Source organism: Anabrus simplex, chromosome 1, assembly GCF_040414725.1.
Source record: "Anabrus simplex isolate iqAnaSimp1 chromosome 1, ASM4041472v1, whole genome shotgun sequence".
NCBI classification, from domain to species: Eukaryota; Metazoa; Arthropoda; class Insecta; order Orthoptera; family Tettigoniidae; genus Anabrus; species Anabrus simplex.
In genome coordinates this window covers 785,416,928-785,441,637 of record NC_090265.1, presented here as the reverse complement: position 1 = coordinate 785,441,637, position 24,710 = coordinate 785,416,928, and the positions used below count along the sequence as shown (strand labels likewise).

At 38.1% G+C, this 24,710-nt stretch overlaps 1 protein-coding gene across 1 annotated transcript in view; it reads left to right on the top strand.

Annotated features, from left to right (window-relative positions):
• The window catches only part of LOC137500885 (brachyurin-like), a 168,495-nt gene that overhangs the window by 106,208 nt on the left and 37,577 nt on the right, over nucleotides 1-24,710 (top strand). The window contains exon 6 of the mRNA XM_068227558.1: nucleotides 8,345-8,491. Coding sequence (XP_068083659.1) covers nucleotides 8,345-8,491 — 147 coding nt within the window. The remainder of the gene's footprint in view (nucleotides 1-8,344; nucleotides 8,492-24,710) is intronic.

Genomic DNA, 24,710 nt, shown 5'->3' with positions numbered 1-24,710 from the left:
ATAGATTTCATTTGAAGTCAATAAGAAGTCACATTTTCAACATCCCAGCGTATATTGTTTATTTCAACAAGTTGCCCCTTCCTTTGTATTGAGATCTCCACCTTCTTACTATATTATTAGTTCATATAAATGCATGAAGCGAGCATTTTAGCAACTTTTGGTGTCATGTTTCCAACACTTTACTGATACTTTGTGAGTCCTATAGCCCTTAAACGCTTGTCCCTCTGCCCCTAAAATGTCATAGTTTTCCTACTTGTGACATAAGCTTTCAGAAAATATATTGGTTTCAGAAGAGAGAAGGTTTACTTGTCAGTTCACTACAGATCAGGTAGTGGTCTGTATCCATAAAAAATCCCTGGAATTTGCGTACATTCCTAACAGATTTCCTGAATTCAAAGTTGGTTATGATGTAGTCTATTACGGATCTGGGGCCCCTACTCTCCCATAGGTAGCGGTGAATAGCCTTATGCGTGATGAATTCATTCATAACTGCTAATCCCATACTAGCACAGAAGTCCAGGAAAAGCTTTCCATCCCCATTCCCCATATCACCCATCACTTTCTTGTCTTCAGTTCTATTTCCAACTCTCGCATTGAAGTCGTCCATTTCCACTATACTATCCTTGCTGCTCGCCCCGACAACGATGTCACTCAGTGCTTCATAAAACTTGTCAACTTCATCCTCACCTACACCCTCACATGGTAAATGCACTGAGACTGTTCTCATCCTAATATCTCCAACTGCTAAATCTACCAACATCTTTCACTCATTTACATACCTAACAGAAACTATGTGCCGGGCTGAGTGGCTCAGACAGTTGAAGCCCTGCCTTTCTGACAGGTTCGATCCTAGCTCAGTGCTTTGGTATTTGAAGGTGCTCAAATACGTCAGCCTTGTATCAGTAAATTTACTGGCACGTAAAAGAACTCCTGCGGGATTAAAATCTGGCACCTCAGCGTCTCCAAAAACCATAAAAAATAGTTAGTGGGACGTAAAGCCAATATCATTATTACTGAAACTACATTCCGTGTATAGTACTCCTGATGAACAATCCTACCTCCACTCTGCCCTTTCCTTTGAACACCTGTTGAGAACACTGTGTCACCTATCTCTACCTCCTTATCTCCCCTTACCCAAATATCATTATAACACATCCAGGGTGCACCCTCTTTGCTGACTCAGCCAGTTCTACCTTCTTTCTTTCTTTCTTTCTTTCTTTCTTTCTTTCTTTCTTTCTTTCTTCCATAAACTCCAAACATGGATTAAATCGAAGCTGAAGTGAAACGTAAGTCCCTAATGTTGATAACTTCATCAAATTGAACTGTGGCTGTACTGATGGATTTTAGGTTTTTTATCATTTTTATTTTATTAAGAATGAAGCCATTCTTTTTCAGTGTCAACACTATTAAAGGAAATTATAAGCTTCTCAATCTGTCTAACATAAACATAACACTTAGAACACTTTAAAATACCTGTAAAAATGACAATTATATGTGAAATGGTTATCTATTAAAAAATTAAAATAGGCCTGTTTGAAATAAACATCTGAGATTTATGTGTGTGCCAAATGTCAGCCTAATTGGTTAGGTGTTATTGAGTGAAAATAAACAATAATAATAATAATAATAATAATAATAGTAATGTTATTGTTTCTACATCTCGCTAACTACAGTGGACTCTGGTTAGTTCGACAATGGATAATTTGAATAAAAATTCATTCCACTGGAAATTCATATTCTAATCAATGCAAGAAAGTGTATCTAATTTGTATTTTAAGCTTAAATTTGGATAATTCGATGTAATTCGATCGCTAGTTCTTTCTGTAACGGTCCCACGAATTGAAGCCTTCAAATAATTCCCAAGAATTCTCTATTTTTATTGTAGCTTCCTAGTTCTGGTCAGGTTAAGAAACTAACCTTTATCTCTGTGACTGTCAATGAGTGTAGGATCGGCATGACATCGACCATCGCTTGTCTACGGGAATCCGCACTTAACTACCGGAAATCTTTCCCATCCCCATCCCTTCGAATGTGAGCAAATAATTTCAAACTGTTTTCGTAAAGTAGGTTTCAAAAATAAAGAAATCAACGTAGAAATTGTTCCAGAAGAACTAGAAATGCACTTGGAACCTGAGCGATGGCAAGAAGTAGTGACAGATGGAAGTTATGTCGAGATTCTGCAAGAAATGCTACAAAATTCCAGTCCATCTAATGATGAAGAGAGAGCACGCCAGAAGCTTTGAAAATGGTAGGAAGTTTAAGAAGATATGCTGAAGCTCAGTCAAATATTTATGATGACAGGTTTCAAACTTTAATTGAAATTGAAGATATTTGTCTATCATGTAAAACTAAGCAAATCCAAACAAACAAGGATCACGTAACTCCTTTAAGTGAGCAATGGAATTAGTGTATTGCTACATCTGCTAGGTCCGCCTTTGTGGTGTAGTGGTTAGTGTGATTAGCTGAAACCCCCGGAGGCCCGGGTTCAATTCCCGTCTCTGCCACGAAATTTGAAAAGTGGTACAAGGACTGAAATGGGGTCCACTCGGCCGCGGGAGATCAACTGAGAAGAGTGGGGTTCGATTCCCCCCTCAGCCATCCCGAAGTGGTTTTCCGTGGTTTCCCACTTCTCCTCCAGGCCAATGCCGGGATGGTACCTAACTTAAGGCCACGGCCGCTTTCTTCCCTCTTCCTGCTCTATCCCTTCCAATCTTGTCATCCCTCCGCAAGGTCGCTGTTCAGCATAGCATTTGAGGCCGCCTGTGTGAGGTACTGGTCCTCCTCTCCAGTTGTAACCCCGACCCAAAGTCTCACACTCCAGGACACTGCCCTTGAAGCAGTAGAAGTGGGATCCCTCGCTGAGACCGAGGGAAAAACCAACCCTGGAGGGTAAACAGATTAAGAAGCAGAAGGTACATTTGCTAAATTGTATATTAATGTTGCAAATGCTGTCGCTTTACTAGCGTTTATACAGTAAATTTTTATGTGAAAAATTCATCTTCAGTACAGGAAAACACGGCAGCTGTTGACGTATGGTAGAATACACAATACTGTAATAATGATTCATTACAATGAATTTATTAAATTGTATGTACGAGGGTCGAGACATAAGTCATAAAAACTTTTTTTTTCGCGAACAGGAGACAACACGGAAAATCTAAGATATGCACTTGGAAATATAGGGCATGTCCTTATGCATATTGCCTGAAGACAAATTCTGACTCCAGGAGATTATCGTCGTAAAGTGACAGAACACATGTCACTGGCAAACAAAGTTTTATTGTGATATAGACAGCAAATACTCAAGACTACGTACAAAGGACATGTCTCGACTTGTTACAGACCTTCAAAATAATCACCCAAGGTTTCCACTGTGCGTTGCCAGCGGTGGGGCAGGCGCTAAATACCATTCGCTGCATGTGCATCGCTAACGTGTGACACCTCTCTCCGAAATGCTGTTACGATGTCCTCTTTGTTAGCAAACCGTTGTCCACGTAATGGCATGCACACCTAATGCTTCCTGCAGCTCTGCATGGCATTGGCGTGCATTTCTGCCGCAGAGAACTGCTATCTATATATATAAAATAGCTTGTCCTGACTGACTGACTGACTGACTGACTGACTGACTGACTGACTGATTCATCATCGCCGAGCCAAAACTACTGGACATAAAGAAATGAAATTTTGTGGATACATTCAGATTAAGATGTAGGTGCTCGCTAAGAGAGGATTTTTGGATATTCCGTCGCTAAGGGGGTGAAAAGGGGGTTGAAATTTTAAAATGAGTGTATCTATATCTCAAAACTTTAAAAGTTTACAAATGTAAAAATTGGTATTTGGAATCATCTTTAAAAATAAGGAAACACGTATTTTTTCGTTTTCAGAAAATCCCAATGGGAGGGGTGAAAAACTGTGAAAAAGGAGTTGATTGCCTTTAATCAGGATACCGGTACTTATATCTCAGAAACTGAAGATATTACAGACCTGAAAATTGGTACACTTGATCTCTTTTAAAAATAAAGAAACATGTATTTTTTTGTTTTTCGAAAATCCAATTAATGGAAGGGGGAAAAGGGGGGTGAATTATTAAAATGAGTGTATCAGTATCTCAAAACTTAGAAAGTTTACAGATGTAATTATTGGTATTTAGAATTTTCATTATAAATAAAGAAACACGTATTTTTTGTTTTCGAGAAATCCCAATAGGAGGGGTGAAAAGGGGTAAAAAATGGGTTGAATGCCTTTAATGACGATACTTATATTTCATTAACTGAAAATATTACAGACCTGAAAATTGGTGTTTGGGATCTCCTTCAAAAATAAAGAAACATGTATTCTTTTGTTTTTGTAAAATCCAATTAATGGGGGGTTGAAAAGGGGGTGAATTTTGAAAATGAGTGTATCTATATCTCAAAACTTTTAAAGTTTATAGAGGTAAAATTTAGTATTTAGAATCTCCTTTAAAAGTAAAGAAACACGTAATTTTTTGTTTTCGGAAAATCCCAATAGGAAGGGTGGGAAAGGGTGAAAATGGGTTGAATGCCTTTAATGAGGCTACTTATATTTCAGAACCTGAAGATATTACAGACCTAAAAATTGGTATTTGGTATCTACTTTAAAAATAAAGAAACAGGTATTATTTCGTTTTTGGAAAATCCAAATAATGGGGGAGTGAAAAGGGGGGTGAATTTTTTAAATGAGTTGTCTAAATATTAAAACTTTAAAAGTTTACAGATGTAAAAATTGTTATTTAGAATCTCTTTTAAAAATAAATAAACATGTATTTTTTGTTTTTGGAAAATCCTAATAGGAGGGGTGAAAAATAGTTTAATGCCTTTAATAAGGATCCTTATTTCTCAGAAACTGAAGATGTTACAAACCTGAAAATCGGTATTTGGGATCTCCTTCATAAATAAAGGTACACGAAATTTTTATTTTTAGAAAATCCAAATAGTGGGGGGTGGGGGTTAATGGGGGCGTGTATTTTAAAAATGAGTGTATCTATATCTCAAAACTTCAAAAGTTTGCAGATATAAAAATTGATATTTAGAATCTCCTTTAAAAATAAAATCACGTATTTTTTTTCTTTTCGGAAAATCCCAATAGGAGGGGTGAAAAGTGTGAATAAGTATTTGAATGTCTTTAATGAAGATACTTATATCTCAGAAACTGAAGATATGACAGACCAGACAGTTAGTATATGGAATCTCCTTTAATAATACAGAAACATTTAATTTTTTTTTTTTTTGGAAAATCTAATTAATGAGGGTTAAACAGGAGTGACAAATTGGGGTGAATTTTTAGAAAGACTATACCCACAGTATACCTCAGAAACGTAAAATGTTGCAGACGTAAAAATTGGTATTTGGAATCTCTTCTTAAAATAAAGAAACAGGTATTCTCGGAAAATCCAATGAAGGTTGGGGGTGGGGGTGAAAATTGAAAAATGTATTGAATTAATTGTATGAGGATACTTACATCTAATAAAAACTAAAGTTGTTACAGACGTGAAAATTGGTATTTAGATCTTCTTTAAAAATAAAACGACGCGTTTTTTTTGGGGAGGGGATGGAGAATCATTTTGGGGGGCAAGTGTGAAAAGGGGTTGAATTCTTTTCATGAGGACACATATCTCAAAAACTGAAGATAATTGGTATTTAGAAGATCCTTTACTATTAATGAAACAAGTATTTTTTGCCGGAAAATTCACTTAAGGGGGGCGGGGAGTGTGAAAGTGAAAAAAGTGAATTCCTTTTATGGGAATAGTTATATCTCAAAACTGAAGGTAACAAACGTGAACATTGGTATTTGGAATCTCCTTTAAACATAAAGGAACACATTTTCTTTTTTTGCGCGGGGGGGGAGGGTAGGTAAATCATCTTAACCGCGGTGTGGTGAAAACGGTGGTGAGACCAATTGATTTTACTGTTCTTAATGTACTTATAAGGAGCCTCCCTGGCTCAGGCGGCAGCGCGCTGGCTTCTCACCGCTGGGTTTCGTGGTTCAAATCCCGGTCACTCCATGTGAGATTTAAGCTGGACAAAGCGGAGGCGGGACAGTATTTTCTCCGGTTACTCCGGTTTTCCCCGTCATCATTCATTCCAGCAACGCTCTCCAATATCATTTCATTTCATTTCATTTGTCATTCATTTAATCATTGCCTCAGTGGAATGCGACAGGCTTCGGCAGGTCTTATTCATTCCATTCCTGGCCCGGTGAATGACTGGAAACAGGCTGTGGATTTTCAATGTACTTATTCTGATCATAAACTGATCATTTTTAATCTCTCCTGGGTTCGTTTTCAAGAGCCATCTTTTCCTTTGGAGAACCTTCTTAGATTACAGTAGATTCTTCTGGCATATAAACAAAAATTTAAACATATTTGAAATAAACGATAGATATATGATTGACCGTGCAATTGTTCACTTCTGTAATAAGGTCAATAATGCACGGAAGTAGGCTATGTCATTCGTATCGCCAGAAGTCCTGCGCACTTGCCTAAGGGTGCCAATGGTGCTGGTCATACTGTCATCAATGACAACGGCAACAGATGTAATTTACCGCGAAGTAGAGGTTCAGTACCGCCAAGGCACCCAAGACGACACCACGCGGATCTCCTCAAGGATTTGATCCACATTAAAAATGCTTATAGTAAAAGATGGCAAAGATTTAGGGACCCAACTGACTGGGTGGAATACCTGGACCTATCCCGGGAAGTACGAAATCGATTGCTGGAGAAAAGATTGAAAAATGGGAGGAACGTCGCCGTAATCTCTCAGAAAACGAGTCAGATCGCGAATTTTGGCGGAATCTCTCAGAAAACGAGTCAGATCGCGAATATCGGTGGGTTATATATGAAACGGTAAGCATTCAATTATAAATTTCAGTATAATACCGTAGCGAAGCACGGGTATCTTGCTAGTTTTAATATACGATCGTTGCTCCTGCTTGTTGACTTCCATTTTGTGACGCTCTCACTCACACACTGAACTTCTTAGATCCACACAGTTATTTACATACACCATCTAGTGACATCAAACGCAAGTACATACCGTACGTTTCCAAATGCATATCTTAGATTTTCCGTGTTGCCTCCTGTTCGCGAGAAAAAAAAATAGTTGCCATGACTTATGACTCGATCTACGTATTTAAACAATAGTGTACTATACTTTGTTAAAATAGACATTCTTGGTTAATTCAAATTATGGATAATTTGATTTTTTTCTGATTCCTCTTGGAGTTCGAATTAAAAAGAATCCACTGTATTTTTGATGTTTTTCGGAGGAGTGAACAAGAAGCAGACACCATCTGATTTTCATTTTTTCCTAAAATAATATGTTTTCTGGTCAATACTTGCTGTCATTTTGGAAGGCAGAGAGTCAGATGTCAGCAAATACACTATAGACAATACTGGATAGTACCGTATTCTCCCGTACAAAACTGAGAGACATGTTAACTGTGTAGCACCTGGTGGCTCGACCTTAAACATCAGGTGGTGAGATTGAAACTACGAAAGTTGCGTGCTAAAACTGATAGAAATAATGGACATAATGATTTTATTTTGCCCAAATCCTTGGCTGAATGGTCAGCGTTGAAGCCCTCGGTTCAGAAGGACCCGAATTCGATTCCCGGCTGCATCGAGGAGTTTAATGAAGTCGAATTATTTCTTCTGGCTAGGCGACTTGGGGTTTGTGTTTGTTCAAAATATTTCTTTTCATGTTCAGACAACACACTACACTTCTAAGCGTCACAGAAACATGCAATAGTGATTCCTAGACCTGAGTTTTTAGGTGCTTAATTTAATTTTAGCTGCCTAAAATAGACTCAAATATGTTCTAAAACATTTTAGGTAGCTTCAATTTTACGTATTTTAATAGGCGTCAATTAAAAACTGTTTATTTTGCAAAATTGATAATAACTCGTTAGGGGGAAATATAAAACAAGTTTCACTCACCTTTTACTGCAAATGTCACATAATATAATTTTACCATCTGATATGAAATGGGGAAACTCCTGTAACAACTATTAATTAAAGACGACTTGAAACTGGACACTTTCGGCATAATTCATAGTGTATAGTGCACTACTTCACTCAGTTCCAAGGCCGTCCCGCTAGGTGCGCTGGCAATCAATGTCTTGTGATATCTCGCAAAGTGGTACGCATTCTCTGTAGTGTATTTGACGTTACTTCATTTTTGTGCTGAGCGATGAAGAGATAGGAACCTGCGCCTGAAATTACAAAACAGAAAGACATGTGATATGAGGGTGTCAGAACCAGTCGCTTGTTTACACAATACATAGCACCAGAAGATGTCAAAAGGCTAATTCCTTGTTCTCTTTGCAGACTACAGATGGCTCAGCTATGCCAAAACATCTTATGAAAAGGGATTACGTTCCACTCGACCAAAGCAGGTGCATCAGTGAATTGGGACTCAGTGAAACTCGAAACCTGTGCTTCTATCCCACTATCGCTACAGGAACTTTGTGTCCAGTAAGTATTGTTTTAAAAACCTAAACACTGTTGGATACTTTTGTGTTAGAACTCCCCTCTTGTAACAAAATAGGATTGTGCCAATTGACAACACACTATTGCTACAGGAACTTTGCACCCAGTAAGTATTGTTTTAAGAACTAAGCCCCTAAAATTTATGAGCAATAACATTATACTCATTGAATTGACTGTGGTTGTCAGTTGAGATGTTTTTCCCTTCTGCTGCCACTCTTCTCCGCTACATGCAGTTATACATAAACCAACCTGTCAATAATGAATGCCATACCTAGTTATCATATGAATAGAGACTTTTGCCTTGTCATTTGCATAAAATACTTCCTTGAATCAAGGCATTCTAAAGTCTGTTAGGCCCTAGAATACAACAGTCATCATCAACATCAGTATTCTAGAGCGGCTGAATCAATCAATCAATCAATCAATCAATCAATCAGTCAGTCAGTCACTACTGATCTGCATTTAGGGCAGTCACCCGGGTGGCAGATTCCCTATCTGTTGTTTTCCAAGACTTTTCTTAAATGATCGCAAAGAAATTGGAAAATTATTGAACAATTCCCTTCGTAATATATTCCAATCCCTAACTCCCCTTCCTATAAACGAATATTTTCCCCAATTTGTCCTCTTGAATTCCAACTTTATCTTCATATTGTGATCTTTCCTACTTTTAAAGACACCACTCAAACTTATTCGTCTACTGATGTCCTTCACGCCATCTCTCCACTGACAGCTCGGAACATACCACTTAATCGAGCAGCTCGTCTCCTTTCTCCCAAATATTCCCAGCCAAACTTTGCAACATTTTTGTAACACTACTCTTTTTTCGGAAATCACCCAGAACAAATCGAGCTGCTTTTCTTTGGATTTTTTCCAGTTCTTGAATCAAGTAATCCTGGTGAGGGTCCCATACACTGGAACCATACTCTAGTTGGGGTCTTAGCAGAGACATATACGCCCTCTCCTTTACATCCTTACTACAACCCCTAAATACCCTCATAACCATGTGCAGAGATCTGTACCCTTTATTAACAATTATATTTATGTGATTACCCCAAAGAAGGTCTTTTCTTATATTAACACTTAGGTACTTACAATGATCCCCAAAAGGAACTTTCACCCCATCAGCGCAGTAATTAAAACTGAGAGGACTTTTCCTATTTGTGAAACCCACAACCTGACTTTTAACCCCGTTTATCATCATACCATTGCCCACCGTCCATCTCGCAACACTATCGAGGTCACCCTGCAGCCGCTCACAATCTTGTAACTTATTTATTACTCTGTGCAGAATAACATCATCTGCAAACAGCCTTATCTCTGATTCCACTTCTTTACACATATCATTGATATATATAAGAAAACATAAAGGTCCAATAATACTGCCTTGAGGGATTCCCCTCTTAATTATTTCAGGATCAGATAAAGCTCCGCCTACTCTAATTCTCTGAGTTCTATTTTCTAGAAATATAGCCACCCATTCAGTCACTCTTTTTTCTAGTCCAGTTGCACTCATTTTTTCCAGTAGGCTTCCATGATCTACCCTATTAAATGCCTTAGATAAGTCAATCGCAATACAGTCCATTTGGCCACTTGAATCCGGGATATCTGCTATAACTTGCTGAAATCCTACAAGCTGAGCTTCAGTCGAATAACCTTTCCTAAACCCAAACTGCCTTCTGTTATTCATTTCGCAAACATGTCTAATGTAATCAGAAACAATGCTTTTCCAAAGTTTACATACAATGCATGTCCAACTGACCAGCCTGTAATTTTCAGCTTTATGTGTATCACCCTCTCATTTATACACAGGGGCTACTATAGCAACTCTCCATTCATTTGGTATAGCTCCTTCATATAAACAATAATCAAATAAGTATTTCAGATATGGTACTATATCCCAAACCATTGCATTTAGTATATCCCCAGAAATCTTATCAATTCCAGCCGCTTTTCTTGTTTTCAACTTTTGTATCTAATTGTAAATGTCATTGTTATCATAGGTAAATTTTAATACTACTTTAGTATTAGCCGCCTTCTCTATGTGGACATTATCATTGTAACCAACAATCTTTACATACTGCTGACTGAATACTTCTGCCTTTCGAAGATTCTTGCATACACACTCCCCTTGTTCATTAATGATTCCTGGAATGTCCTTCTTTGAACCTGTTTCTGTCTTAAAGTACCTATACATATCCTTCCACTTTTCACTAAAATTTGTATGACCACCAATTATGCTTGCCATCATGTTATCCTTAGCTGACTTCTTTGCTAGATTCAATTTCCTAGTAAGTTCCTTCAATTTCTCCTTACTTCCATAACCATTTCTAACTCCATTTCTTTCCAGTCTGCACCTCCTTCTTAGTCTCTTTACTTCTCTGTTATTATATAGTGGATCCTTACCATTCCTTACCTCCTTTAAATGTACAAACCTGTTTTCACATTCCTCAACAATTGCTTTAAACCCATCCCAGAATCTGTTTACATTTTTATTTACCATTTTCCAGCGATCATAGTTACTTTTTAAAAATTCCCTCATGCCTGCTTTATCAGCCATATGGTACTGCATAATAGTCCTAATTTTAATACCTTCCTTTCTTTCACACTTATTTTTAACTACGACAAAAATAGCTTCGTGATCATTAATACCATCTATTACTTCGGTTTCTCTATAGAGCTTATCTGGTTTTATCAGCACCACATCCAAAATATTCTTCTCTCTAATTGGTTCCATCACTTTCTGAATCAGATGCCCTTCCCATATTAACTTATTTGCCATTTGTTGGTCATGCTTCCTGTCGTTCGCATTACCTTCCCAATTTACATTTGGTAAATTGAGATCACCTGCTACTATCACATTCCTTTCCATATCATTTCCAACATAGCTGATTATCATATCAAATAATTCTGAATCAGCGTCAGCGCTACCCTTTCCTGGTCTGTACACTCCAAAGACATCAAGTTGCCTGTTATCTTTAGAGAAGAGCCTTACACCCAGAATTTCATGTTTTTCATCCTTGACTTTTTGTATCTTACAAATTCTTCTTTCACCAGAATGAATACTCCCCCTCCTACCATTCGTATCCTATCTCTACGATACACACTCAAGTTCTGTGAGAATATTTCTGCATCCATTATATCATTTCTCAGCCATGATTCAACTCCTATTATTATATCTGGTAAGTGTGTATTGTGACCTTTCACGCATCTCTAAGTTCAGGGTTTTTGATGTTAAAGTTACGCCTCGGCCGGCGTCACGCGGAGATACAAAAGGTTCCACTCAAGGGACGTGAAGGTTCATCGAGTTGGGTCACAGAATCGTATGGTTGGATTTAAGTTGATTCGACTGGCGTGAGAAGACGATTGCTAATTAATATCTTAATCTAGGCTCTCTTCTTGACGTGCCTTACACTATCAAATGAGAAAACCGAAAATGTAACTTTTCATGGAAGGATTTTCCGTTTAATGACTAAAAAGAATATTTAAAATATCAACTACAATGCTAAGAAAATAAAAAGCAACACAAATGCACGTGAGATGATTGAAAGTTATGTTAATTAAAAGGAAATAATCTTCTGACTCTTGTTAATATTTCGTTCACAACATCAATGATAACTTCAAATTAATCAGAAAAATCAAAGTAAAGTCAATATCACAATACTGAAGGCTTAAAATTTAAAATAAGTCCATCATTCACCACATTCATCTTCAAACTGATGGTTAAAAATCATTGATTCTTGTTGGCTTGGCACACCTATTCACTGACTCAAATAAATGTCTCAACTTCCCGTTATTATGTTTATATTGCGCCGTTCTCGGCTCCCTGAAAGGACGTATAATATCCAGGCTAGCTTAATTATGACCTTTCCAACTAAACAGTTCTATAATTTGGGTGTTGAGTTCCGAATCAGAGAAAGATATACCATACGGAGCCCAATAAGACTTAAATCACCTATAGAAACGACTTTCATATGTTGCTTATTCTAATTCTTATGTTATCAAGATGTTATCGCTCTCATTTACTTAAATCTAGGTCTCTATACTACAAACACATTGAAAGAACTGTTTAACATTTTCTATATTTGTTTATTATATCAATGTTTCAATCCAGAATTCGAATATTGAACTATCCTCCACAAGAAGAAAAATCTGGTAAAGGAAATTGTATGGTCGACTGTTCACTTGGCCTACTTCTAGGGAACATGGACTTAACCTCATAAGTCTACCTATTTCTCCATTCAATATTTAATTACTCATTTCCTTTTCTCTTTTAATTGCTCTATATCACTCCTTTATTCAGCACTTCCACATTTCTGGGTAGAAAGAAGAATCGAAGTAAAGGGCGGTATCGTGCAAAAATATATGTAAGCAATGTTCATGGAAAATCTACTGGTATTTGGCACATCCAGCGCCCACTATACATTCTAAAGTAAAAGTTGTTTGATCTCGTCATCATCTGTAATAGATCTACTGGAATCCATTACGTTAAGTGCTCAGGTCATGCTTGCCCTCAAAATCAGGGACAGAATGCAATGTATGGCAAGGTATTAAGTTCTGAATAGGCCATCATTAAGTTGAATACTATTATGCTCCAGCTCATAATTATCAAATTAAAACCCATAAGTCCAAAAGAAAATGTCAAATTCTCCCTCTCAGGCCCTTAAAGCAATAATTAAATTGGAATAAAGCGTTCAATTAATGGATTGAAACGAAGTCGAATATGTTTGAATACTTAAATTGGTGAAAGCTTTCCTAACATAGGTAATTAAAAATTCGTATAAGTAATTGAAAAACTTACTTGGATAACTAAAGAAAAACTTATCTGTATAGTTAATAACTTATCTGGGTAACAAGAAAAAAAATTATTTGTCTGGGTGCACCCTAGCAAAGAAAAAGAAAAGAAATATTTACAACATGAGTTCCAATAAGCAAAAATATAGACTGAGGGTGTCTTCTTCATGGTATCCAGGACGCATTTTTGAGACTTATAACCATATTTCAAGAATTGGAATTTTTCCCTACTACTTATCAGGTTTGAATTAACTGTTAGCTCTCCCTCGGAGCTCATATTCATTCAGTGCCATGGAATCCTCCTATCCTTCTCAACATAATAATAAATACCTATGGGTACTAACCTGGGAGGATAGTTCCCTAATGTTTCCATACATAATTAAATCACAATGTTGGATATGGAATAATGACCATCGAATATTGAATATTGAATGTTGAATGTTGAATATTGAATATTAATGCTTCTTTGTCTGCGTCCTTTTTATTCTGCATGAAGTCCGATAAGTCCCCCTTTCAAATCAATGTAGTTCTCATAAAAGTTCAATCAGAACCAATAAGACACATATACCATTTAAAGATCCAAATCCTCTCGTCATTTTAAGCTAAACATAGGTGCGATATTATACTTGTTAATGACTACCCTACTAGTCTCGTCTGAAATATGCTATCAAGAGTGGTGCATGGTGTGAAGACTTGACCGCTGAATATCATTCCTACATTTCCATTTAGTCATCACTGATGGGATGTCGCCTAAGAAATTACTACGTTCCTCTCGTCTGAGAATAGACTGGTATTAGAAAACATTTGTGACAGCACATGTGTTCAGTTCGTCCTCCTAACTGAGATTTTGTTGACACTACCAAGTAAGCGTTCTAACCAACAGATGTCACTCAGATCTTATTTGTATTTCTATATGCTTGCTCGTAAGATAAACAGAACATGAAATTGCTACACGTTCATTTCCTAATTAGCAAAACTCTACATGAAAACCCGTAAGTGCATAGCCACGTCACCGTGTTCATCCTCGCGAAGAATCAATAACTATCATTATTCTAAATCATCAATCACGTATCAACTTCTCTTAAAATATTATTATTATACTTTCAAAACCATAATCTGTCTCCTTACTAACACGGGTTCACTTCTTACCATTGTGGCCCTTATTATTTCAATTACGGTTCATGGACATATTTCCAAATACTATGACCTTCATTCAGTCATAATCACCATTTATCATAAACAGATTTGTCTATCTAACAAGCATATCCTACTGTTGGTTCCTAACTTGACATTCATTGACTATAACCAATGTACACACGTATCTATATCGCTCTTTTATGTATCATACAACTTACTGTCACTTTGACTAACTCAGAATTTCACACTACATGGATCACATTTCGAACGTAGGCTTTCATCACTGAGTGACTACCTATCTAAGGATTTGTTATGCATATCAGAAGATTACCTATCCGCCTTTAACCTAACTTATAACACCACTCTTGTCGTTTAATCACTTCGCACGGAACAAATTAATAAATCATACTACATTTACAGTTGAATACAAACATTATTACACTGATTTAAAAGTAAGACTTATCTGAATTCAGCAGCTCCAGTCGCCGTCATATGTCCAGCTGACAGGACATATTTAAACGTCGCTACTTATTTCCCCGGGTGGACGGGAAATATTCGCATATTCCTCCTCTGGGCTCATTCATCTCGGTCGGCAACGTCATCCTGCGGCACCCATTTGGGCAGTCTGGCTTATCATCTCCTTAGAGCTTCATGTTCATCTGTGGTCTAGTTGGAATAGAATAGCATATGAGATTAATTAGCATTTCCATTGTGAATAGCTGTGAGAAACTGTCTAATGCGAAGATTGTTCCCTCTGAAAGAGTTGATTTACTTGTCGAATATTTTCCTCAGGGTGATGTAATTTTATAATTTGAAATGATTAATTCTCTTTCTTCACTCAATTTAGAGTTATTGCAGGATTCCCTTTTGTAACTCTTCACTTCGGTAATATCGTGAAGTACGTCAGCAGGGACTGCAGTGACGTAAGCTTGTTGCTGTTATTTTCCTCTCTTCACGTCTCTTGGAGTTGGCTGAATGAAATTATTAGTCTCCCGTTCAATTCGCTATGTAGCTTCTAATAATTCATTCTTTATCCCGCGGAGCTGATTTCTTGTTGTGCCGTCCTTAAAATTCTGGTGCAGTTACTTCCGTCTTCAACTCGTATATTTTAGGTAGCAATCCAATCTCGTTTTTCTATTTTTTTTTCATAATTGTTAGTAACAATATTCCAGTTCGATCCTTTTCACTGCCTTCTGGATCTTACTTCTTCTTCTCTCCCACTTGATGTGAGTACTTTCGCCTTCACATGCGGTATGATTCAGACCTTTCGGCGTTAATTATTCCAAGATACATGGGTTCCATCTTTGTTCTACTTAAGGTCGTAACTTCTCATAACAGTGAAATGGCACAATATCATCGCCTATTTTGTCAAAATCTATCTAACAACTTGTACGCACCGGTAATCTCTGCTCATCATTACCGTTTAGGTCAAGAAAATGATCGAATAATATAAGACAACATCGTAATTCTTCAAATAATAACACTGAACAAATAGGACATGAAATTGATTTCTTCTGAGCTCCATCGGCATCTGCACCTAAATAATGGACTTTTGAAAACATAATCATCATCAACTACAATGGTTTCAAAACTACGATGACTCTGCAGCTCTGGTGTCCTCCGTGAAATCGACCTGTAAAAACTACATCAGCTCTAAGCGGCAACTCAATAGTCTATAAGAAGAAATTCAGCTAGCAAGAAAAATTAATCTACTCACCATATATAAATGAAGATCACACATTCCATTTTGTGACATGGTTCTCAACTATGTAGTATCATTAATTCGTGAAGATCTTGTGTCATTCCAGTATTGTGCGCAGTCACCTACACTGTATTTAATTAGTACGTTTTAGATAATCATACTACCAGTGTCCTCGAAATGCCTCAGAATATCATTGCAACTATCATATTATGCCTAAGTGATTACCATTCATTTCAGTAAAATCAAATCCGTACGCACGACTAATTGAATATCCACTACAATAAATCTCATCAGGACTTCTACATCGCATCATTGTATAAAATGCATAATCCCAATGAAACATTCACGACGATACATATAACAATAGTCATTTACATAATTCGACGACCCTATCACAATAAAACCTTCATCATACTACTCATAAGTCATGCTCACGAATTCTCATTTCATTAAAGAAAAATATACTCAGGCACTTCACATTACGAAGACTATACATCTTAACATCATTATTAACACCATATCATCGCGACAACATCGCAATTTCATTCGCGAACACTACGTTTAATATACGAATACAATCGTAGATGATTCTAAATCACGCACCGGTTATTACCGACTCCTTCTAACATATATTCGAAACCATGAATTAAACTGGAATTTCTTCATAATGACACTATATTAACACGGGTATAATCCATGCCTAAGTCTATCTGCAAAACGTTTGCCTGTAACCGCTTAGATTCAAACAACATAGCGTACGATATATCACAATTCAGGATCATTCGCGTCATAACTTACAATATTCCTATCCATAGTAAGACAGTGACTGATGAATGAAACGGTTGCCTTCAAGTTGTGTAATTTTAGCATGTCACAATTCTGACATTTAAAACAGCATACTACTCTACTTAAAAGCAGCTACATAGCGGGATAATGAAACATTGACTTAGAGTACTTATCGTTCGTTGGCTTCATGATGAAGACACCTCTCATCTTCCAATATTGAGACTTTAACCATTGGTGTCCATCCCAGCTTTCCTCGGGTCTTTTGAGACCATCATGATTTTAAAGGAGAACACAACACAAAAACACATATTTCGTTATTCGTTGCTAAATATGTATTATGGGAATGTAATAACAATGCCGTTAATCCGGTGCCTGTATGTCCAACCATTCTCAAGTTATGTGCGGAAGTAGTAACAGGTCGTGACGTCACTGCGCTGTAGAGTCTACCTGGCAGCCTTGACGCTGGGAGTAAACTCGCGCAGTCTTTTCTCGCACTCCATCTGCTACTGCCGTGTTCTTCTGTTGCCAGTGTTAGTGGGCTTATTTTTATTTATAATGGATGTAAATATCATTCGTCCGTATCAGTATGAGCCAGAACGAACGACGTTTGCTGATGTTCATTCAGATAGCGAACTTGACATGGAAACGCGAATTTGGTGTAAATGTAATGAGTGTACCATCATGGATACGGATGAAGAAAGTGTATGCTGTTGTGAATTAGACAATGTAAAAGCAGTGAAATCTGAGAAATGTATGTGTATAACAAGAAATCCCTAGTTTACAATGCTTATTTTAGACCGTGAAGTATTGACAATGACAATGCATAACATGAACTTTGAAAACAAAGAACATGGCAAGGAAACGTTTACTGACAGCTTTAAATCCATCAAATAGAACTTGGCAGTTTATTTGTTACAAACAGTTCACTTCGTGGGTAAATTCATAGACTGCGATTGGTAAAAAGAACAGAACAAAACAGAACCATAAGGAACACATTTCCGGAACCCGATAGCGCCTATGTGGGCTTCAAGCTGTAAATGAAAAAATGAAATTAAAACAGTAAAATTATGTAAGAGTTTCCTAAGCTTGTTTGTATGATACATATAGATAATGTATTATTTTGACATGAAGTACGGTACCTCATTTATTGTTGCGAGTGAAATCATGAGAAGTGGTTCTTGATCAGGTCGTCATTGGAAGGTCGAGGTACTGGAGCGATGTTTTTAGGCAGTGACAGATCCATTGCTTGATCTTCAGGTGAGGCTCTACTATAGTTAGTTTGCCAGATTTATTTTGTTCATTATTTCCTTCTTCCATCCATCGCTTGACGCCTCATATTTCTGTTTTATCACCCAGGCTCCTGTTGATTTTGAGTACTGAGTTTTGATACTAGCTTTCAATTTATTGATGTTCCAATTATAGTCCAATGCAGCAATCACTGACCTGAGCTTTAAGCCTCTGTACGAGAAATGAACACGTTTAGGAGCGTATTTCAAACGAAGGTTGTCATAAATTTCTAGGCTTCCGGTGTGAACGTAGTGTTTTATATGTTCCACATCTTAAAAGAAAAGATTTGTCTAAAACTATTTTCTTCAAGGCTTCATATGAACTTGAATTTCCTTTAATCCACATTTTCTTTCTCTCTTCCTCCTCCGTTAATGTATCGTGCTCACAGGATTTCCATTCACCGTTTTCTAACCACTTATGCTAATTTTTTTTTTTTTTTTTTTTTTTACATTTTGCAAAATTGGCGTAAATTTATCGATTAACACAGAACTGTTTCCATTACATGTTTGTGGTGCCCACCATAAATGATTATTTATACTGGTCTTCCACGCTTGAACTTCTGGATTATTTTTATCGAGAGCTTTCATCTTTTTCATTAGACTTTTTGATATGTGCCATACCTCAAATTAATGTTCAATATCAGGATACTGCGTTTTCAGTAAATACCTTACTCCTTTGTGTCTATCGGAAAGGAAGAGTTTTATATTACAATTTTCTTCCAGTACAATCTTCCTCATCGCGATTTCACATGCAGCCCTTTCAATATCACCTTTCACCATCACTCTCTGAACAAGTCCCAAATGAGCTATGCGGCCTGTATTTATATCCATTAGTGAATACACTAAATATTTGGCTGAAAAGCCGAGAGAATCGTACTGGCCATCTCCGGCTAACCAAATGAGTTTGGCACTGCTTTTCAAACAATCAATAACATTAGTCCTTTCTTGATCCCAAGCACCCTCCACTATCGGACCAGTTACTCCATGAATAATTCTATCATATACAGTTCGTGACATCATATGTAAGTTAATGGACTTGTAGAATCACCGAAAAGGTTCAAACAGAATGCCTGACAACAGTAATGCTGATGATATTAGGACTTTTGCTTCCAGTTTCTTTCCTTCCATAGGTTGAGAATACCAACGGACTTTATTACCACAATCGCAAAGTGATTTTACGCACAACATAGTCCATTTAATGGAATGTGAAATGCTTTTCACTTTCCTTTTACAAATGTAACAAATTTCAAAGGGTGTGAGCAAACTTGGGGCTGGGCGGGTTGTAAAACAATGGGAGCTGCGCCAGCATTTTCCCACGAGGTCATTGACTCCGGCCAAAGTCATTAACCCATGACGTCATGACCACGTGACAGTGAAATCGCGGCCACGTGCTATTGTTTACAAACAAGGCCACGTGCTCTTGACAACTGCCATCTTGACAGGTCCTAACCTCACTGCAGCCATCTTAACCACATGGGCGCGGAATTTGAATAAGTGACAACTGTCAAGATGACAGCTGCCACCTTGACAGGTCCTAGCCTTACCTTCTCGGGCCACGTGGCGTGGATTTTGAATTAGTGTGTTTGGATAACCTCACTGCTGTCATATTGACAGGTCCTAACCGCGTGCACTTGTATGGCGCGGAATTTGAACAAGTGAAAGTGGCTAACTTCTCTGCTGCCATCTTTAGAGGTCCTATCTTTTCGGTCACGTGGGATCGGAATTTGAACAAGTGAACGTAGCTAACCTGACACCCGTCATCTTGACAGGTCCAAACCTCATGCACTTCTTTTGGCGCGGATCTTTTATTAGCGTGCATGGCTAATCTCACTGCTTTTATATTGACAGGTCCTAACCACGTGCACTTCTTTAGCGCGGAATTTGAACAGGTGAACGTGACTAACCTTACTGCTGCCATCTTGACAGGTCCTATTTTTTGGTTCAGTGGGCTCGGAATTTGAACAAGTGAACATGGCTAACCTGACAGCCGTCATCTTGTCAAGTTCTAACCTCATGCACTTGTTTTGGAGCGGATTTTTAATTAGTGTGTATGGCTATTCTCACTGCTGTCACCTTGACAGGTCCTAACGACGTGCATTTGTCTGGTGTGGAATTTCAACAAGTGAACGTGGCTAACCTAACAGCCGTCATCTTGACAGGTCCTAACATCGTGGAAATGTTTCGGCGCGGAATTTTCTATTAGTGTGCTTGGCTAACCTCACTGCTGTCATCTTGAAAGGTCCTAAACACGTGCTCGTGTTTGGCGCGGAATTTTGAACGATCCCTAAATTGACAGCTGTTATCTTGACGGGACTTAGCCACGTGCTTCCGTGAGGCGCGGAATTTTGAACGACCCTAACCTCAAAGCTGTCATCTTGACGGGACTTAGCCATGTCGACTAGGGGTCTAACTACACAGAACATAGTTTTACGGTTAGATTCCCTTCCCAACGCCACCTTCTCTTGGAGGAGGCGTAACCTTGCAGGGTCCTAGTGTTACCGCTAGATGTCCTTTTCGACACTATTTTTGAGGGACCTAACCTCAGAGAACCCTAGTTTTATAGCTAGCTGCCCTTCTTGACAGCCCCTTCCCGACACCACCTTGGAGGAGTCTAACTTTACTGGGCCATTGTTTTAAGGCAAGATGCCCTTCTCGACATCCCCCTTCCCAACACCACCTTGGAGAGGCTTAAAGACCCTAGTTTTAAGGTTAGCTGCCCTTCTCGACATGGCCCCTTCCCGACACCATCTTAGAGGGGGCTAAGGACTTTAGTTATAAGGCTACCTGCCCCTTTCGACATGCCCTTTCCTGACACTGTCTTAGAGTGGGGCTAAGGACTATAGTTTTACGGCTAGCTGCCCTTCTCAACTTACCCTCCCCGTCACCATCTTGGAGGGGCCTAAGAACCATAGTTTAAGGCTGGCTACCCGTCTCGACATGCCATTTCCCAACACCATCTCAGAGTTGGTCTAAGGACTCTAGTTTTAAGGCTACCTGCCCTTCTCGACAGCGTATCGTCACGGAGGTCAGTCCGTTACTATCTTGGAAGGGACTAAGGACCATAGTTTAAGGCTAGCTGCCCTACTCGGCATGCCCTTTCCCAACAGCATATTAGAGTGGGCCTAAGGACTCTAGTTTTAAGGCTAGCTGCCCTTCGCGACAGCGTAACGTTACGGAGGTCAGCTCAAACCCTCCTCCTCACAATTCTGTATACGACAGCGTAACGTCACGGAAGTCTGCACACTCACTCCTTCTCCTCCTCCTCCTCCCGACAGTTTTATGGAGAGATATCCCTCCTACGCTAGATAGCTCTCCCACTCTACTATTTTTGGAGGATGCCTAACTACTCCGTCGCCAAGGCTTTACGTCTCCATCCGACGCGTGACCTCCCCTCCTGAACAAGTTAAAACATGTTGTTAATCAATCCTATTACAGAGGACCGAAAATAATGTGCCCTCTGCCAGGAGAATCTTTTTTGTTTAGAACATATAAAGACTGTTGTTATCTTACAGTAAAGATTTGAATAGTCAGCATACTTTACCCATCGTGTTCTGAACAGGAAATTATTACCTTGATTATAAATATATGTTAGAAGGAGGGCGCACGGTATCGTGTTAAAAAAAACAAGAGAAATTGTCACGCAGGCAGACGATGATTGCATGGAATAAAATTACCTCTCTCCTTATTTCGCGAATACATCAACTTTATGACGCAAACACAATAAAAATCATGATTCGAACTCTGAACTCTCTCTGTTCAGAATTAGAATAAAAATCTCTAATACATGCATCACATGAATTTCGAACCCTGAAAATCATAGATTCGAACCCTGTTCTCTCAAATCATCATCATAATATAAAATCTTTAAAACAAGCAACACATGGAATCGAACCCTGTTCTCACTGGATTAATGCTAGAAAAAGTACCTCACTCCTTATTTCGTATGCTGTCTGCACATGATTCATAATACAGTTACCGTAAAAAAATTACATGCATTGAATCGAACACTGAAACTCTCTGATGTGTAAGATACCAACAGACTATACATGATAACAAACGCACTACTTCTTTGATGTTATACGCACACAACACTCCCTATCGTAAAACCGAACACACGCAAAATACGGAATTGATTGTAGGACAAGAAAATGCTGTGCGGTAGCCCAGACACACGTACATTTCATCACTACGCGCCAACACACACTTCATTCAGAGATATAGCAAGTACAATTTTAGTATTTAATTTCGATTACCTGAGATACTTACATGAGAAAAAGGACATTTTATAAGAGAGAGGGTAGTAACATATACCCCTTCTCCTATCGAATAGCATTGTGAGGTTAGCACAAAGGCTTTACGTCTCTATTCAACAAACAAATAACTATGAACAGCATCCTCTCGCTGTGGAAAGATTTTTTTTAATTTGGTCATGACACACACAGAATGGTATATACTTACTCTGTTACGATGAATGGCTCGGACAGCGCTGACCTTCTTGATAATGCTTACCATCCTCTAACGAATATTGATACAAGATAATAAATAAGGAAATAGTATATTCTGCCACAGTAAAGAATTAGTCAGTTAAACAATTAGTACACTTCTTTCGAAATAGCATCTTCTGCCACAGTAAAAAATTAGTCAGTTAAACAATTATTGCAATTTTCAAAATAGCATCGTCTGCCACAGTAAAGAATTAATCATTTAAAGAATTATTCCACTTTTTAACATAACTAAATGCGATTTTAACAATATCATCCCTGTTTTGACTCGGAAACGAACACGTGAATACTATCTTAGTTGTGTGACGTATTGTGCAATGTAGTTAAGATATCTTGAGAGCTCTCTCCAAAACTAATCTTTCCATCCCGGTTGTAAGAAAAACTACCAAACGATGTCTGTGCATAGGCAACACTGCACCCAGGAGTCGATCACATCAAACAAGAAAGGAGCAGAGTGAGCGGAAGCAGTACTGGGGGGGGGGATAGTAGGAGAGGTTTACCGTGGTAGGTACCAAACATCAAAAAAGAACACCACCTTTCAAAAAAAATTTAGATGACCAAGTGTATTGGAACAGCAGCTTTAAACGAGAATACAGTGCACACTAACATTTTTGGAGAAAATAGATCCTCAAATATACCCTGGACATTTTAAGAAAAGTAGCAAAGGGATAATTAAGCTAAACCTACAGGATTAAATTGACCAATATATATATATATGAGATTAAAAAGGAACTGCCATGCAAGGTCTGTGCTTTAACAGTTTTTCCAAAGTTATACGGATAATCATCTCAGATGATATATTTCTTAAGAAGAGTTTCAAAACCTTTGAAAGAACAACACTTTTTTTTTCAATAAAATTGGTGAAAAAAGTTTATCACAATATACACCTTGTTAAGCAAGAAGATATAGTCTGAGCAAAAATCCCAGACATTGATTATAAAGGCAAAATAGCTCGGGTCCCCGTTTTAGAGGAAAAGTTTTCGAAAGGGAACTAACCCACAGATAAGTTTGGACAAAATTACAAAAAATCGTGACATAGAACACTATGTCAGCGTGAGTCTCGACCACATGATGGAACTAGATCACAAAACCAGTTTTCTCAATTATTATTATTATTATTATTATTTTGAAAAGAGAGGTGTCACACACACACAATCACCTCAAATGATAATTATTAATATTATTATCTGATCAAATTTGGAGGGAACAAGTACACTTTTACCATGAAGATCAAGAAATATTTGGCCACAAAAAAACGAATACGCCTCCAGGGCGCCCTAATATAAAAAACATATACACCTAATAAAAGAGAAAAGGGTAGGGTAAAAAGGAGGATCAGTACAATAAGGATAAGTGAGGATGAAAAGAAAGGAAACTCCGACTGCGTAATGCTGGAGAATGTTTGATCTGCCAATAGATGTTTTCCAGAATCATCTAAGGTTGAGAAAGTTCTGTTTGACAATGTTTAGGCTCAGTCCACATCACCAAGTGTTCAGCACTAAAAATCAATTAATCTTAATCAGTTTGAAGGTGGCAAGGAATTAGACTCGAACCAAGGCCTTGAAAGTTTTCATAGCATGCCATCACTCAAAATGCCGAAACAGGCCGAGTTTAAAGTTTGCAAAACAAGTTTAGTAAATGATATGTTTAACTCACCAAAATCCTTTCAGAATAACTCCATCAGCTGGTAGGGAAGAAAATGACGCAGCACACGGCAAGCCGTGCGAGGTCCGTAGTCCCTCCACACACACACACACACACACACACACACACACACACACACACACACACACTATTTACGTAAGATGATGCCAGTCTGCCCAAGACGGGCCAAGCAGTCCAATATATACACGCCCGGAAGCGAAGACCAATTCATTCGAGAAAGATCATGTGACGTGGCAGATGACGTAGTAGGTGCGAGGCAGACAGAAAGACAGCAGTCAGTGTGTGTAGAAATGTCGGAGGGTAACGACAGGTGAGCAAAAAGTAAGGTAATTCCG